We start from the raw sequence: 17,794 nt of genomic DNA on the forward strand, positions 1-17,794 counted from the left end.
CTATGAGTCAATGTAATCACAAAGTAGACCCTTTTGTTTGTTTGTTTGTTTTGATAAAGGAATTCCAAAGATATTGCATGACTGGGATGATCAGTTTTATCAGCTGTGTCTCTGATTCACATTCTATGTGTGTGCAAAGTTTCTTTGCAGATGTTAGAGAGTAACTTTGTTAGCCTAATTAAGTCACATGTGTATACCTCATGTGGAACATGATGTCCCTTGTTTGCATCTATTAAACCAACACATGGCATAATATAAAAACCTTTTTGTCTTTTTGTGGCAAAGAAATGTAGGGTTGTTTTATGTAATACTATAAAAACTTAAAGTAAAGAGTAAGACTGTATTGTAATGACAACTTTGGCATGTAGTTGCCTTGGAGCAGGCCTAAACACTGAGAGATGTGCTGTAAATTCTGTATGTTCACCATACTCACACAAAGCCCATGATATGAATGTGATTGTACTGTATCTGGACAGGTCAGTCTGATGACTTAAATTATACTGTTGCTCCTGCTTAGGTTCAATTCTCGTTCCAACATTTAATTATTCTGGTTTAATGAAACTCTTGCTCACCTCTTGTTATAATTGCCAGTAGGCTATGACTTTGGTTACTGATGTTGCACACCCATAACTTCTAGACTGAATTTGTCATCAACATACATTTATATTAGCGCTTTATAAATGTAATGTTAATTTATTCATTTATGACATCATGCATATTTGAAATAAAGATTTTTTTAAAAGGTGATGAAAAAAGAGATGATGATGCCCAATGGAATTTGCCATGCCAGGTGAGTCATTTCTTCTTGCCCAGACTTGAAAATAATAATTGAATTTGCATATCCTTAGAAACACCAAAAGACAATTCAGCAACATTCCCTCCATGTGTACACCCCTTCCCGCCCCATCTGTGTCGCGCACTCACACTTGGCTTGAGATCTCTAGTTGTACAGCACTGCTCGAGATCACCTGACCAGATCATCAGTACAGACATCTCTTTGCATCTTAAAAAACCGAGCCAAGTGGCACAAACTTTCTAGAAGCATGATGAGACTGTCGGTGGCTTTCCGTAATGCTAATCTGAGCCACGGGAGCATACAGCGATCACGGCGAGCCGGTATCAACGTTTTAAACCGGGAGAACAGATTCCTACCTGTTAATAATAGCGCTATTACTTACCCACTGGTTCGGAAAGCAAGTTCAAGTAGCGGTACCAGCTCAAGTGAACCGACAACGAGTTTTAAAAGTCATCCACGGAGAAGCGATGGACCGGTGTATGGAAATGCTATTGGGTAAGAATAAATGAACGCGATGGAGTCTTGTGAGTGCCACAAATATTCATAATCTAAAACACGGTGTTGAGTGGTTTTGTGATTGCAACTGTATAAACGTGTTTGGGGATATAAAGCGATTTTACAATAGTCTCCATTGTCTTTGCGGTGTGATTTGTTTGCACGTGCTACCGGTGTTTTGCCGCCAGCTGCTGATGTAACTTCTGCATTTCCTTACAGCCTTCGTGCGTTGTTATTTGTGTTTTATACTAATCAGTCACTGTATTCGTGTAATAATCCAGTGTTGACATGAAGACTAATTAGTAATATGACTAATTAGACACATACCTAAACTAATTAGTAATATGAACCCAGATTTTCTTTGTGCGGTGACCGTTATCACAAGGAGCGAATTCATGACGTAAGAAATATAATGAGGGTCAGTGTTACACCTATTGCCCTCATTTGAACCAGTCCCAACAGGGTGAAAAGAACTGAATATATTGTAGAATCAACACGTTATCTGATGGTGTTAATGTAACAAGAAAATCTTAAAGAAATTAACTTAAGAAATCTAATATACTCGAGGCAAAGTGGGAGACTTTGGTAATTAGTAAACACGTGTGTTTGCATTTCGACTTTAATCATTGCCCTCCACACAAAGCCTACAAGTGACCTCTGTATTTCATAAGATATCGCCTATTTGACAAATGAGTTAAAGGTTGAATAGCTGTTTCAGAGGTTTAAAATAATCAATAAAGATGGATTTTATACACCCAGCCTTACAGGAGATTACACTGATGTGAAAGACTCCTTGGTAACATATACACTAAGAGGTTATGAGCCTTGTGACTACCATATCACAGTAAAAATATGCCAGGTTCAATACAAGTCAAGCTCAATCAATCTGTGGCATAGTATTGATTGATTACCACAAAAACTAATTTAGACTTTCCCATCCTTTTCTTTATATATAATAAAAGATCTGTGTTCCAGTGACGTACATCACCAATGAAGGCGAATGGGGTCAATCCGTAAACTTTAAAATACTCATTATTTCAAATGAATAGCCACAATAAATAAACTATATAAATGTTAACACAATTTTACTTTGATAAAATCACTTACCTTTCTGTGTAAAGTTATATCCATTTTTACAACTTCCTTGCCATGATGATGTAATGTAAACAAACGATAAAAGGATGATTTAAACAACTATACAGCTCAAACTTTACACAAGTTTAAATGGAAGAATTAATTTGTGCTTCTATAAAATTATAAGCTTCCCATTTCTGCCTTTTTAAACCCTCCAAAAATTGGCCCCATTCATCTCCATTGTACAGTGCATCTGGAAAGTATTCACAGCACTTCACTTTTTCCACATTTTGTTATGTTACTAATTCATAATTTTCCTCAAAATTCTACAAACAATACCCCATAATGACAACGGGAAAGAAGTTTGTTTGAAATCTTTGCAAATATATAAAAAATTAAAAACGAAGAAAAAAAAATCACATGTACATAAGTATTCACAGCCAATGCCATGACACAAAATTGAACTCAGGTGCATCCTGTTTCCACTGATCATCCTTGAGATGTTTCTACATTTGGAAAGGCACACACCTGTCTATATAAGGTCCCACAGTTAACAGTGCATGCCAGAGCACAAACCAAGCCATGAAGTCCAAGGAATTGTCGGTAGACCTCCGAGGCAGGATTGTAGAGAGGCACAGATCTGGGGAAGGTTACAGAAAAATTTCTGCAGCATTGAAGGTCCCAATGAGCACAGTGGCCTCCATCATCCGTAAATGAAAGAAGTTTGGAACCACCAGGACTCTTCCTAGAGCTGGCCGCCTGGCCAAACTGAGCGATCGGGCGAGAAGGGCCTTTGTCAGGGAGGTGACCAAGAACCCGATGTTCACTCTGACAGAGCTCCAGCGGTTCTCTGTGGAGAGAGGAGAACCTTACAGAAGAACAACCATCTCTGCAGCACTCCACCAATCAGGCCTGTATGGTAGAGTGGCCAGACAGAAGCCACTCCTCAGTAAAAGGCACATGACAGCCTGCCTGGGTTTGCCAAAAGCCACCCGAAGGACTCTCCGACCATGAGAAACTAAATTCTCTGGAGAGAAAGATTGACCTCTTTGGCCTGAATCGTCATGTCTGGAGGAAACAGGCACCGCTCCTCACCTGGCCAATACCATCCCTACAGTGAGGCATGGTGGTTTTTCAGTGGCAGGAACTGGGAGACTAGTCAGGATCAAGGGAAGGATAAATGCAGCAATGTACAGAGACATCCTTGATGAAAACCTGCTCCAGAGCGCTCTGGACCTCAGGCTTGGGCGACGGTTCATCTTCCAACAGGACAACGACCCTAAGCACACAGCACAAAGGAGTGGCTACGGGACAACTCTGTGAAATGTCCTTGAGTGGCCCAGCAAGAGCCCAGACTTGAACCCGACTGAACATCTCTTGAGAGATCTGAAAATGGCTGTGCACTGATGCTCCCCATCCAACCTGTTGGAGCTTGAGAGGTCCTGCGAAGAAGAATGGGAGAAACTGCCAAAATAGGTGTGCCAAACTTGTAGCATCATACACAAAAAGACTTGAGGCTGTAATTGGTGCCAAAGGTGCTTCAACGAAATATTGAGTAAAGGCTGTGAATATGTACATGCGTGTTATTTTATTTTTTTTTGCAAAGATTTCAAACAAACACCTTTCACATTGTCATTATGGTGGTATTGTTTGTAGAATTGAGGAAAATAATGAATTTAATCATTATGCATTATTGTGTTGTTAATAAAATTACTTTTACAGTATATCATGATGGATTGTTATTAAATATAGTAAATGTTTAAAAATTCAAGTCAGAAGTTTACATACACCTTAGCCAAATACACTTAAACCTTTTTACAATTCCTGACATTTAATCATAGAAAACATTCCCTGTCTTAGGTCAGTTTTTTCAGCTTTTATTTCTTTCAATCACATTCCCAGTGGGTCAGAACTTTACATACGCTTTGTTAGTTTTTGGTAGGATTGGCTTTAAATTGTTTAACTTGGGTCAAACTTTTTGGGTAGCCTTCCAAAAGTTTCTCACAATAAGTTGCTGGAATTTTGGCCCATTCCTCCCAGACGGTGTAACAGAGTCAGTTTTTAGGTCTCCTTGCTTGCACATGCCTTTTCAGTTCTGCCCACAAATCTGTTTGAGGTCAGGGCTTCGTGATGCCCACTCCAATACCTTGACTTTGTTGTCCTTAAGCCATTTTGCCACAATTTTGACTGAGCTTAACTTGTATTAAACCTGTAATATTCTTTTAAGAACCTGCATAAGAACTCGTTTCATGCCAACAGATATGCAGCTCTGTGCGGTAAGACTCGCGGTGGTGACTATTCTAGTCTCTAGCTACTGCACATTGCTGGTGGAGCTTGTAACTGTTAGATGCAAACCTTTTTATTTACCAAGGGAGTTTACATTCCCCCCAGCACTAATGCTAAGGAAGCACTCTGTGAACAGTATGGGGCTATTAGCGAATTACGGAACGCTCACCCTGATGGACTGATTATTGTCACCGGAGATTTCAACCATGCAAATCTCAATACAGTGCTCCCAAAATTCCATCAGTAGTGGACTTTGCAACGAGAGGGGCGAACACGCTTAATCTTGTTTACACAATCATCCCATACGAATACCGGGCGGAGCCCTGCCCCCACCTCGGCTACTCAGACCACATCTCTGTTATGCTAATTCCAGCATACAGACTGCTCGTTAGGCACACAAAACCACATCAGAAGCAGGTAAAACCTGGCCAGCAGGAGCCATCTCTGCTCTTCAGGACTGTTTTAAGTGTACTGACTGGCACATGTTCAGGGAGGCTGCAACATATGGTGACTCTACCAACTTGGAGGAATACACAGCATCAGTGATCAGCTGCATCAGCAAGTGTATTGATGATGTCACTTTCTCTAAGACCATCACCACATGCTCCAACCAGAAGCGTGGATTACTGCGGAGGTGCGTGTGCTCTGCAGCACCCGAGACTCCGCCTTCAGAGCAGGTGACAAGGCAGCCCTAAGAACATCGCGCACCCGCACAGAGAATCCACAGTCACTTCCAGGACAGCTGCAACACGCGGCGCATGTGGCAGGGCATCCAGGCCATCACCAACTACAGGACAACACCAGTTGCATGTGACAAAGATGCCTCCCTTCCAGATGTGCTGAACAACTTCTACGCTCTCTTTGAGGTGCAGAATGACCTGGTGGCGAGGAAGACCAGCCCTCCTCCAAACGTCCAAGTGCTCTGTCGTACCACGGCCAATGTGAGGCAATCTCTACATAGAGTCAACCCATGGAAGGCTGCTGGACCAGACAACATTCCTGGCAGAGTGCTCACAGGAATTACAGACATCTTCAACATCTCTTTGTGTAGTGCCGTTATTCCAACGTGCTTCAAGGCCACCACCATCGTTCCCATGACAAAGAAGTCTTCAGTGTCCTGCCTCAACGACTACCATCCCATCGCACTCACACCCATCATCATGAAGTGCTTTGAGAGGATCATCATGAGGCACATTAAGACCCAGCTGCCCCCCTCACTAAACCCACTGCAGCTTGCGTATCATCCCAACCGTTCAACAGACGACACCATCACCACCACCCTCCATCTGGCCCTCACCCACCTAGATAAAAAGGACTCATATGTTCGAATGCTGTTCATAGACTTCAGCTCAGCATTCAACACAATCATTCCTCAGCACCTGATTGAAAAGCTGAAACTGCTGGGCCTGGAAACCTCCCTCTGCAACTGGATCCTGGACTTCCTGACTGGGAGACCTCAGTCATTCCGGATCGGGAACAACATCTCCACCACCACACTGAGCACTGGGGTTGTGTGCTCAGTCCACTGCTGTTCACTCTGCTGACTCACGACTGTGCAACAATGCACAGCTCGAACCACATCATCAAGTTCGCCGATTACACGACCGTGGTGGGTCTCATCAGCAAGAATGATGAGTCAGCATACAGATAGGAGGTGCATCGCTAACGGACTGGTGTAGAGCCAACAACCTGCCTCTGAATGTGGACAAAACAAAAGAGATGGTTGTTGACTTTAGGAGAGCACAGAGTGACCACTCGCCGCTGAACATCGACGGCTCCTCTGTGGAGATCGTCAAGAGCACCAAATTCCTTGGTGTTCACCTGGCGGAGAACCTCACCTGGTCCCTCAACACCAGCTCTATTACCTTGAAAGCCCAGCAGCGTCTCTACTTTCTTCAAAGGCTGAGAAAGCACATCTTCCACCCCCCATCCTCACTACATGTTATAGTGCAGCGCAGCGCCGCGCCAAGTCTAGAACAACTCACAGGTATCGCACACCAGACGCGCACATTCTATTCGCGCGAGCTCAATTTTGAATCAACTCCTGGTAGAAGTCTAGAAGAGCTGCACGATGGGTGAGTTTTAACTTGATGTATTATTTATTTTTTATGTTAATTGATTAATAGCTGATGTTTGAACGTTAATCAAGTAAAAGTGTCTATCATGTTGATAAGTCTGTTATTTTGTTGTAACGTTATCCGTTGTCTTGGCAACTATGTTACATAATACAATAGTATTTATTTAGTTAGCGTTTAGCTAACCCGAGTGAAAGAAAGGGTTAGCTTATGGTGAGTATGGTTAGTATGGTAGAGTATTGAAAAATGGCACAACAGGGGAAAATTAAAGATTTAAAAGGGCTATGTTTGGTATATATTTTTTCCAATATGACTTTATTCAAGCTGTTAAATTAGGAATGTTAAACTAAATGTATATTGCAGCACAGGGTGAAGTCAGTATGTACATTAACGACGATTTGAGACAAATAAATGTAAATTTAATATACAACTATGTAAATGGCGCTCTGTGGCGCGGCAGGGTTTTGAACAAGGTCCTGAGCCGTAGCTGGGCGCCGCGGACAGACGCCGAATGGCGCCGCCGGTGTGTGTACACTCATAGAGAATAATGTGTTCGAATTTTAAAGACATGGCGCTGCGCTTCTCGTTCGGTGTGCGACCCCCTTTACTGTGCCTATTGTCCTGTTCCTTTTAGTCATTTATTGTACTGTCCAATACTTTGCACACATTTGCACGTGCACTTTATGTAGAAATGTTATTTAGTCTGTGTTGTCGCATGTGGTTCTGTGTTTGTCCTATGTTGATTTATGTAGCACCATGGTCCTGGTGGAAAGTTGTCTTATTTCGCTGTGTACTGTACTAACTGTCTATGGTTGAACGACAATAAAAATAAAAAAAACACTTGATTTTGGAGGTATGCTTGTGGTCATTGTCCATTTGATAGACCCATTTGCGACCAAGCTTTAACTTCCTGGCTGATGTCTTGAGATGTTGCTTTAATATATCCACATCATTTTCCTTTCTCATGATGCCATCTACATTGTGAAGTGCAGTCCCTCCTGCAGCAAATTACACCCACAACATGACTGTTGAAATGGTGTTCTTCGGCTTGCAAGCCTCATCCTTTTTTCTCCAAACATAACGATGGTCATTATGGCCAAGCAGTTCAATTTTTGTTTCATCAGACCAGAGGGCATTTCTCCCCATGTGCACTTGCAAACAGTAGACTGGCTTTTTTATGGTGGTTTTGGAGCTGTGGCTTCTTCCTCGCTGAGCAGCCTTTCAGGTTATGTCAATACAGGACTCGTTTTACTGTGGATATAGATACTTGTCTACCCGTTTCCTCCAGCTTCTTCACAAGGTCCTTTGCTGTTGTTCTGGGATTGTTTTGCACTTTTCGCACCAAACTACGTACATCTCTAGAAGACAGAATATGTCTCCTTCCTGAGCGGTATGATGGCTGTGTGGTACCATGGTGTTTATACTTGCATACTATTGTTTGTACAGATGAACGTGGTACATTCAGGCATTTGGAAATTGCTCCCAAGGATGAACCAGACTTGTGGAGGTCAATGGTTTTTTTTAAGGTCTTGACTGATTTCTTCTGAAATTTCCCATGATGTCACCCATAGAGGCACTGAATTTGGAGGTAGGCTTTAAAATACATCCACAGTTAATCGACTCCTATCAGAAGCTAATTGGCTAACTGCTTAAAGCTTGATATCATTTTCTGGAATTTTCCAAACTGCTTAAAGGCACAGTTAACTTGGTGTATGTAAACTTCTGACCCACTGGAATTGTGATATAATCAATTAAAAGTGAAACAATCTGTCTGTAAACAATTTTTGGAAAAAATACTTGTCATGCACAAAAAAAATTATTTGCCAAAACTATAGTTTGCTAATTTGCTATGTGCGGTGGTTAATTTTTTTTAAAAACTTGACTTCAACTTAAAGTGTATGTAAACTTCTGACTTCAACTGTATATATAAACGTTATAATTTAGTATATATAATCATATTTAAATCTATGTAATATATATGTTTATAAATCTATGTATTTATGAATTTTTCTGCTGAGCAACTTGTGCAATCTTTGACCTGAGGATCAAACTCAAAACTATATAGCTAACAAGAATAGGCAAAATGATGCTCTCGTATTGATGTGACGCATGATCATTGATCTGACCAAAGCGCAATGAGAAAAAAATAACTAAATTGTTTTAAGAGCATATCTGTGTAAGTTGACTGATTGCACTTGTCTACATTATGTGTGCTGTTTTGATTGTATTGGATGATCTTTTTAAGGTAATTTAATGAAATGATTTGTCTTGATTTGAATGGGAATTTGTTTTGTTGCTTTTGTCTTATTTACAGTGAGATCATTCAGAGGAACCGAGAGGAGCTCAAAGCTATTGGAGAAACCCACCCAGGGTTTAAACCAACACTGGCTATTATACAGGTTTGGCCCAGTCACTTCAGTGTGTGTAATTGTGTGTCTCTTGGTATATGGATAAATTAAAGACTCAGAGCTGGTATGCTTTATTTTTTTGTACCATAGGCTGGTGAAGATGATAGTTTGCTTGAGATGAATAAGAAGATGGCTGGAAAGGTATTACTATTTATTTTCGCTGCTGTACAATATCCATTGCTATTCCTTGTGCACTTCTCTTCGGTTACAATCATGCATTTGTAATAGTGATTTATTATGTCTGATTTTGTGTTCACACAGATTGGCTTGAATGTGATGCAGATTTGTCTACCACGCCAGTGCACAGAAGAAGAGGTAGCTGCTTTGACTAAGTTCCCTTTGAATGGCTCTTCAGTTCTGACTCCTGAGCAGTTATAAACTCCTCTGTGTCTCTACAGGTGATAGAAGAAATCTTGAGGTTAAATGAGGATTCTCGTGTACATGGTGTTTTTTTGCACCTTCCTTATTCCTGTCTTTCCGGAAGTGTCCGTAACGCCATCAAACCACAGAAAGATGTAGATGGGTAGGCTGCTCTCTATGTATTTATTAGTGGTTGATACCCAATTTCTTTAGCGATAAACATCACTGAATGGTATGTGTTTTTATTATTGATATAGAATTTACAAATGTAATTGTAACATGAAGTCTTATACAGTATCTGGGTAGAAACTGTATGTTTTTCACAAAAAGTCACTCAGCCCTTCCTGTGTTTGATTACGTGTTTGCAGAGTTTCTGATCTTAATATTGGGCATCTGGTGTTGGGGGATCAGAGAGAAGGTTTTGCCTCCCCTGTAGCTGGAGCTGTATTGGAGCTACTCACCAGGCATGGTGTGTATATGTTTGCATTTCAGAATGTGTTATTTATTGTATAGAATGCTGAGGCAGTGTATCTCACAAATATTATATTATTGTAATATTTTCTCTGCATGTCTAACAACTAATTAATATTTGAATTTTAGTTAAAATAATTAGTATTCAGTGGCCAAAAGAAAGATTTTACAACAGTGTCCAATGCTAATCATTGATATAGCTGGAAATTGTTAAATAGTTACTGCTAATTCTACACATATAACATTTTCAGTTAATTATCTTTTAACTTTTTTTATATTTATTGCCCAATGAAAATCAATACAATTGGTGAAGTGCCCCAGTCCTATTATATTAATATTAGCACTTTTGTAACATCCATCTTCAGATGCCCCACTGGTTGGCAAGATGGCAGTGCTGTTGGGTTTGGAGGGTCCCCTGAAGGTGGCTCTTCAGTTTTTGTTGCAAAACAATGGCATGATGGTTCAGACCTGTCAGTGGACCTCTGAAGACCTGCAAAAACAGGTACATCAGCTAATTAACTGGAGAATGCATCTTCAAATACAGGAGGAAGAGTGATTTTTCGGGCAAGTTTTTGAAATAGTTTGTTTTCCCCAGCAGGGGGCAGTGCTGCTTTATTTCTGTAACGAGATCTGGGGAAATCATGTGTTGTGTGCTTAATGTCATTAAAGTCACAATAAGCTTATTGAGGTTGATTGGAAGCCTTATTTGTTGTATGGCGGGGCTAATTAAATGTGAAACACTCTACCTTTTTCTGTAGGTCATGAATTCAGATGTGGTGGTATTGCTGGAGACAGGGCATAAGGGTCTCACTCCCACCTGGTTAAGACCAGGGATGGCAGTAATCAACCTTGACTTGGCCCTAATGAGAGGTATATGTCTTTAGTAAGGCTTTTATGCTTGGTAGACACCATGAACAATTGATTATACATTGCTAAAACTCCTTGCTTGGGAGCTGTCATCTTGAGAATTGAAAGAACTTTTCTTTGTCAATTCTCACAACTATCCTTGATAAGCATGTGATTTCTCTGAAAACAATTAAGTCAGGCATGCGGCTCTCTTCACCTTTCACTTATGTGCCATTACCATGAGACCATAATGGATATAGAGGCCCCTGTATTTCCTTCATAACCCACAGGCATTCCATTAGCGTGGGAAGTGGGAACATAAAAAGACACTGTTAATATTCTTAGATGCTCAGTCTGGTCCAACTTTTCATACATATGATCTTTTTTCCTAGAAAACCTTGACAGTTGGGAGCACAGGGTTGAAGCTGAGTCTAGTGCAGGGGTTATGGCTCTAAGTGCTGCTCTTAGAATGGAAGTGAGTGGCCTTGTGCAGTAATTTCTTCTTTCTATTCAAGTTTGATGTGTATTGTTGATTTTTAATAGCAGATTGAAGTAATAGTTCAGCCTAAAATGAAGTTGACTTGCTTGCTTCAAGGCAACACAAAATCCCGTCCACTCTTTTCCATGTATTGAAAGGGAACTGGAGATGTCAAATTACAAAATGACAAAAAAAGCACCATAAAAGTATCAAAGAAGTTCAACTTCTGCGCTTTAAGTCCTCTGAAGACAGACATTGACTTTCTGAGAAAAAGATTGACATTTTAAGTCTGTATTATCTGATAATCTTGACTTCTACCTTTGCTCTTTTTGGCACATCTATGAGAGTTCATGAGACAAGTAGCAATGTCAGATTCATGAACGTATTATTATTTTGAGACTGACCTTTCAATGATTGGTTGATCCGTTTCTCCGAACAGGTCTGAAATGATTAGGCCTTTAATGTATGTTGTGCAGACTGGTTTTATGATACATTGATGGTGCTTTTTTGTCATTTTAAAAATTTGAAAGTTTCAGTCCCCATTCATTGTAATTACATGTGTTCTATGGAAGAAAGTAAGTCATATGGGTTTGGAATGACACAAGGGTGAGTAGATGACAGAATTTTCATTTTTATGTGTTCTACTACTTGATGTGATTTGCCATCAGGTTTAAAACTTCTTCCAAAGTTGCTATGACAAAAGCAATTGAATTTCTAATAGGAATTTCTAAGCTATATATAACTGTTAGCCTTCCCAAATTACAGTTAGTCCAGTGTCCTAGCAACTTGGTATAAAGTTTTAAAAGATGTAGAAACTGTTTGAGTTATGAAATGTTTGCTGAGATTTTTGTCTTCGTGGCTGTGTTATTGTCATCTATCAGAATGTAGTAAAGAGTAGTACAAGGTGGATAAAGGAACAGCAGTACCAGCACTGGAGGCTCCGTCCACTAAAGCTCCAACCACTGTCACCTGTGCCCAGGTATGAACCCATCTTGCCTTGCCCTTTACACAGTGATCCATACTCATTAGAAACTCAGACATTTGCTAGATCATTTGGATTTTAATTGTCTAACACATCCATTGTGTTAAAGATGTGTCTCTCTTTCTTTCTGTATTGATGTTTCTTTAACCAGTGATATTGAGATCTCCAGAGCACAGGTTCCCAAACCCATATCCCAGCTGGCTGAGGAGATTGGGCTGCTTCCGGAGGAGCTGGAGGCATATGGCAGGACTAAAGCAAAGGTCCATCTGTCGCTCTACAACCGCCTCCAGCATCAGCCTGATGGCAAATATGTCCTAGTGGCAGGGTGCGGCATCTTTATTTACCAATCCTGACACAACATGCAGTTTAATTAATGGGTATTGATACTTTAAAGGCGAAGCATGCCATTTCTGCACCAACAAAATAATGACTGATTTCAAACAGGATTAACCAAACACTTTCATTGGTCGGACAAACAGATAGTCCCACCCCCAAACTCACACCTTTGGTTTAGCTAATGTTGCTGTGTTCGGCTGGTTGGGTTTCTCAGACAAACAGAACAATGTTTTGGTCATTTTCTTTTTTTTTTATACAGTATACATTAAATGCTTTACTTACAGTTAAAGTTAAAAATATCTACATATTAAGATGTGAAATTATTGGGAAAAAATTATTCACAATTCATTAAAGCTGAAGTATGAAATATCTTCAACATTAACACCTAGAGGTCTGCAACTACAACCCGACCCGGGCCCCACGGGCCCCGAGAACCCACATACCATGCTGTTTCTTTGCGCTGCGTATAGAAAGTTTTCAGCGCAGTTGTCAAACAGATTCAACATTCTCTAAACAAGTTCAGGCTGCATAGAGGGGACTGTTGCATTGTTTAATATTATTTCAGATTGTTCTGCACCAGGTGAAGTTTCAGCACATAAACGGTAAGGCAATGCTATTTTCCCTTCTGCTGTAGTGTCCTAAGGGGCTGCCGTGCCTTGTTAAAACTGTGTATGTTTACGGTTTAAGTAATGTTATGAATGTTTCCTATATGCTTACATAAAATATAGACTACTGCAACAGTATACGAGATGAAATTAAATCATAATTAGTAAGCAATATCAGGTTCGGGCTTAAAATCTGACAGTATCTTTTGAGCCAGGTAGGCTCGGGCCACACAGCCTCTGGTATGGGTCGGGTTCTGGTTTCATTTTAAGGCCCATGCAGACCTCTACTAGCACCACCAAATGGAATTACAAAAATAAACTTTTGCACAACAGCTTTCTGAATACGCCCCCTGTTAGCCATTGGTCAGAATTGTTTTTCAGCTGTGATTTATTCTGTAAATGATAAAAAATTGTATGAAGTAAGCATTGCAAGCTCTTCCAGTTAATGACCAAGATGGAGTAGCGTCCATTTTTGTATTGCGAAATATTAACTGAGAAATATAATGAAACATTTGGGGGTTACTGTTAAACTAATGTGCAGATTTTTTCAGGTGAATGTTTTTGTGTGTGTGTTTTTTACTCTACCTCTAAATTCCTAGAGAGAGTGATTGGTGGGCCCAGGGATCTTATCTGGTGCTGGCTCTCGAGCCCACCAGGAGCCTCCTTTTCATCCTTGTGTGTGAAGCGTGGCTCGGTCAGCTCCGATCGGGGGCCTAGGGCTCTTTTATGTGTGTGGGGAATGAGCAGACCCCAGGCTTTATCAGTGGCCCCTAACTCTTTTTAAGTTCAGCTATTTGTTCTGCCTACAAATGCTGTGAAGCAGCACTGCCCTCCCCACTCAGCCCACTCAATTACTGTCAGCCACTGGCATGCCTTTACTGTTCTGCCAAAGAGCAGATCTGCACAAAAACACAGAGAGAGAGAGAGGGGGGGAAAGAGGGAGGATGCTGATGGGGATAGTGCGATCAGAGGGGAGAAAGGAAGAATGATGAATAAATGTTGAGTCACAAAACTCTCCTGTTGTTGTATCCTGTTGGATGTGGGAAAGACTGTACTAGGGCTGGTTGTCAGGTTTTTTTTTTTTGACAAAGGGAGAAATAAACACCCAAAATACAGGTTCCACAACAAAATTCCTCTCGTATCAGTAAGACATAATTGTGTGTCACATTTTAACACATGTCTCATTATTTTAAACCAAATGTCACAACACAAATAGTCACCACTCACTGTGGTTCAGTACGATGCTTAGAAACGGTTTTAGAGTCTTTATTAAAATTGGAGCTTAAAAATCAAACAAACAGACATAAAATCGTCTATAAATTGTCTGCATTTATATAGCACCTTTTTAACCTTAGCGGTATTCAAAGCGATTTACACTGCATCTCATTCACACATTCACACATCAATGACGGCAGAGCTGCCATGCAAGACCCTAGCCTGCCATTGGGAGCAACTTGGGGTTCAGTGTCTTGCCCAAGGACACTTTCGCATGTTGTGGGGGCCGGGAATCGAACCACGAATCCTGCAATTAGTAGACAACCTGTTCTAACACCTGAGCCACAGCTGCCCTTAATCTTCAGCAAAAATCAGTATCAGTGTTTACGCTTATTAAAAAAAACTTTTGCTTCATTAACTGAAATATAGGAAATATGAATAAACAATTAAATATTTAAGGGCCTGAGGTATCGACACAATCACAGGTATGTGTATAAATTTGGGTCTGTGTTTTTCAGTATAACTCCCACTCCTCTGGGTGAAGGAAAGAGTACAGTGACCATAAGTCTGGTACAGGCCCTCTCCGCTCATCTCAAGCTCAACTCATTTGCCTGTCTGCGACAGCCGTCCCAGGGCCCAACATTTGGAGTCAAAGGTGGAGTCAACAATGTCTGCTTATATCTAACATGTGTAAAATGGATGGTTCTCCCAAAATTAACTTAACTGCCAAAATGAACTGTCATTTACTTACAGTTAAATTGATCCAAACCTGCCTGATTTACTTTCTTCTGTGGAACACAGAAGTTCAGGCCACTTTCACTTTCTCAAGTGGTTATTGTGGTGCAACTTCACTCTCAAACAAGGCACATGGTAGTAGCAAATCAGTGTAGACAAGGTAAACCAGCAACATTTGTTGATCGGAGAATGTAAACCTGCATTTTATAGCCTTTATAGAGTTAACAGGGACACAAGAACCTAAAGTTTAGGTTCACCAATCAACAAGTTTAGCTAGTATACCTTTTCTATTTTAGTCTTTATATTTCTTTCTGTTTGTCAGTCTGCTTCATTATTTTGTCTCCTTGCAGGAGGAGCGGCCGGTGGGGGATACGCCCAGGTCATTCCGATGGAGGAGGTGAGAGAGTACAAACAGTCTCGCACTATCGCAAAACCCTTTTGCTCTGTATGCCACAACTTTATCAAACTGTTGAAAACACTTAATGGGATTGTTCACCCAAAAATTTAAATTCTCACATAATTTACTCACCCTAATGCCATCTCAGATGTGTATGAATTTCTTCTGCAGAACACAATGAAGATTTTCAGAAGAAAGTCTCAGCTCTGTAGGTTCATACTGTGCAAGTGAACTTTCACATTTTGAAAGTGTAAGTGGAGATCTATAGTTAAAAAGGATTTAAATATTGATCTGTTTCTCACACCCACCTATCATATTGTTTCTAAAGACATAGATTAAATCACTGGAACTTATGGATTACTTTTATGCTGCCTTTTTGTGATTTTTGGAGCTTGAAAGGTCTAGTCACCATTCACTTGCGTTGTATGGACCGACAGAGCTGAGATATTTTTCAAAAAATCTTTGTTTGTGTTCTGCAGAAGTAAGTCATACATACCTTGTATGGCATGAGGGTGAGTAAATTATGAGAAATGTTTGGGTGAACTATCCGTTTAAATCTCATACTGCCATCAAGACTAAGTAAAATAAGGCAATGGTATGTACAAAGTATGTGAGTGTGTCTTTGTCTTTTTTCTGTCAGTTTAATCTCCACCTCACAGGTGATATTCACGCTATAACTGCAGCCAATAATCTAGTAGCAGCAGCTATTGATGCCCGCATTTTCCATGAAGCTACCCAATCAGACAAGGTAAACAATTGCAATTATACATTTTCTGTGATTTTGTACAGGAAATCTTTCTGGGATTTCACATTTTGGTCTTTCAGAAATGTCATTAAAGGAATGTTCAGGGTTCAGTATCAGTTACCATGCTGTTGATTACCACAAAAGATAACTTGGACTTGTCCATCTGTTTGTAAAAACAAGCAAAAATCTTCTTCCTTCGGATGAGCCTTAAACCAAGGTCCTGACTCTCTATGGTCATTAAAAATACCAAGACACTTCTCAAAGAGTTGGGGCATACTCCCCATTGGCCCTTCTCAATCATGGCTTCCTAAAAATTCCAATTAATTAATTGGCTCTATCACTCCAATCAATCAATCAATCAAATTTTATTTGTAGAGCGCCTTACAACAGCCAAAAGGTGCACAAGGTGCTTTCCAGTAAAAACATCAATAGACAACAGTATATAAAAACATAAGTGTACATAAAAATAGCAATCGAGTCAAGTCGGAGGCTATGTGTTAAAAGCTTGTCTAAATAGATGTGTTTTCAACTGCAATTTAAAAACACTCAACATGGTGATACTTCGTAAGTGTGGTTGAAGTGCGTTCCACAGTTTTGGGCCCTGGACGGCAAATGACCGACCTCCCAAACGTTTTATATTTAAACTTTGGAATCACCAGAGAGGTGTGTTCAGAGCGCAAGGATCTGGCTGGTTGGTGGACCGTTAGTAATTCTGTGAGATAGGCCGGGCCAAACCATTAATGGCCTTGAACACGAACAGCAGGACCTTATGCTCCACCCTAAACCGCACCGGGAGCCAGTGGAGCGAGCAGATGATCGGGGTGATATGGGAGCGTTTGGTGGCATTGCAGAGAAGACGTGCTGCTGCGTTTTGTACCAGTTGAAGCCTATTGAGAAGTGATTGATTAATTCCAATGTAGAGGGCATTGCAGTAATCTATCCTCGAACTGATGAAGGCATGAATGGCTTTTTCAAGGTCAGCTCTGGACAGAAATGTTTTGACCTTACTCGGGAGCTTCAACTGGTAAAAGCTCACCTTCACAACTGCACTAATCTGTTTATCGTACTGCATACCTTTGTCAAAAATAACACCCAGGTTACGCACATTGGGTGCAAACTGAGGTGTTAGAGGACCAAAACTGAGAGACCTATTTGATGAGTCCGGATTGAACAGAATGTACTCAGTCTTTCCTTCATTCAGATGAAGGAAATTCTGGGAAAGCCACTGTTTGATGTCCTGAAGGCAGTTATGCAGAGGATCCAGTGCAGAACGATTGCTCAGAATCACAGGTAGGTAGATCTGGAGGTCGTCAGCATAGAAATGGAAATGAACATTGTGATTGGAAATGAGTTTACCAGGTGGCAGCATATACAATGAAAATAGAATCGGACCGAGAATGGATCCTTGAGGCACACCGGAAGACAGAGGGGCAGCTGAGGAGGAAAAGTCATTAAGCATTACTGAAAAGGTTCTGTTAGTGAGATAAGAA

At 40.6% G+C, this 17,794-nt stretch overlaps 1 protein-coding gene across 1 annotated transcript in view; it reads left to right on the forward strand.

Moving 5' to 3' along the window:
• The first annotated feature begins 957 nt into the window (after positions 1 to 957).
• The window catches only part of mthfd1l (methylenetetrahydrofolate dehydrogenase (NADP+ dependent) 1 like), a 64,922-nt gene continuing 48,085 nt past the window's right edge, over positions 958 to 17,794 (forward strand). The window contains exons 1-14 of the mRNA XM_052095945.1: positions 958 to 1,291; positions 9,041 to 9,125; positions 9,225 to 9,275; positions 9,396 to 9,449; positions 9,533 to 9,657; positions 9,863 to 9,963; positions 10,331 to 10,467; positions 10,724 to 10,835; positions 11,204 to 11,286; positions 12,171 to 12,268; positions 12,423 to 12,596; positions 14,946 to 15,082; positions 15,513 to 15,559; positions 16,200 to 16,307. Coding sequence (XP_051951905.1) covers positions 1,044 to 1,291; positions 9,041 to 9,125; positions 9,225 to 9,275; positions 9,396 to 9,449; positions 9,533 to 9,657; positions 9,863 to 9,963; positions 10,331 to 10,467; positions 10,724 to 10,835; positions 11,204 to 11,286; positions 12,171 to 12,268; positions 12,423 to 12,596; positions 14,946 to 15,082; positions 15,513 to 15,559; positions 16,200 to 16,307 — 1,560 coding nt within the window. The 5' untranslated portion in view covers positions 958 to 1,043. The remainder of the gene's footprint in view (positions 1,292 to 9,040; positions 9,126 to 9,224; positions 9,276 to 9,395; positions 9,450 to 9,532; positions 9,658 to 9,862; positions 9,964 to 10,330; positions 10,468 to 10,723; positions 10,836 to 11,203; positions 11,287 to 12,170; positions 12,269 to 12,422; positions 12,597 to 14,945; positions 15,083 to 15,512; positions 15,560 to 16,199; positions 16,308 to 17,794) is intronic.

This window comes from Xyrauchen texanus, chromosome 28, assembly GCF_025860055.1.
Source record: "Xyrauchen texanus isolate HMW12.3.18 chromosome 28, RBS_HiC_50CHRs, whole genome shotgun sequence".
NCBI classification, from domain to species: Eukaryota; Metazoa; Chordata; class Actinopteri; order Cypriniformes; family Catostomidae; genus Xyrauchen; species Xyrauchen texanus.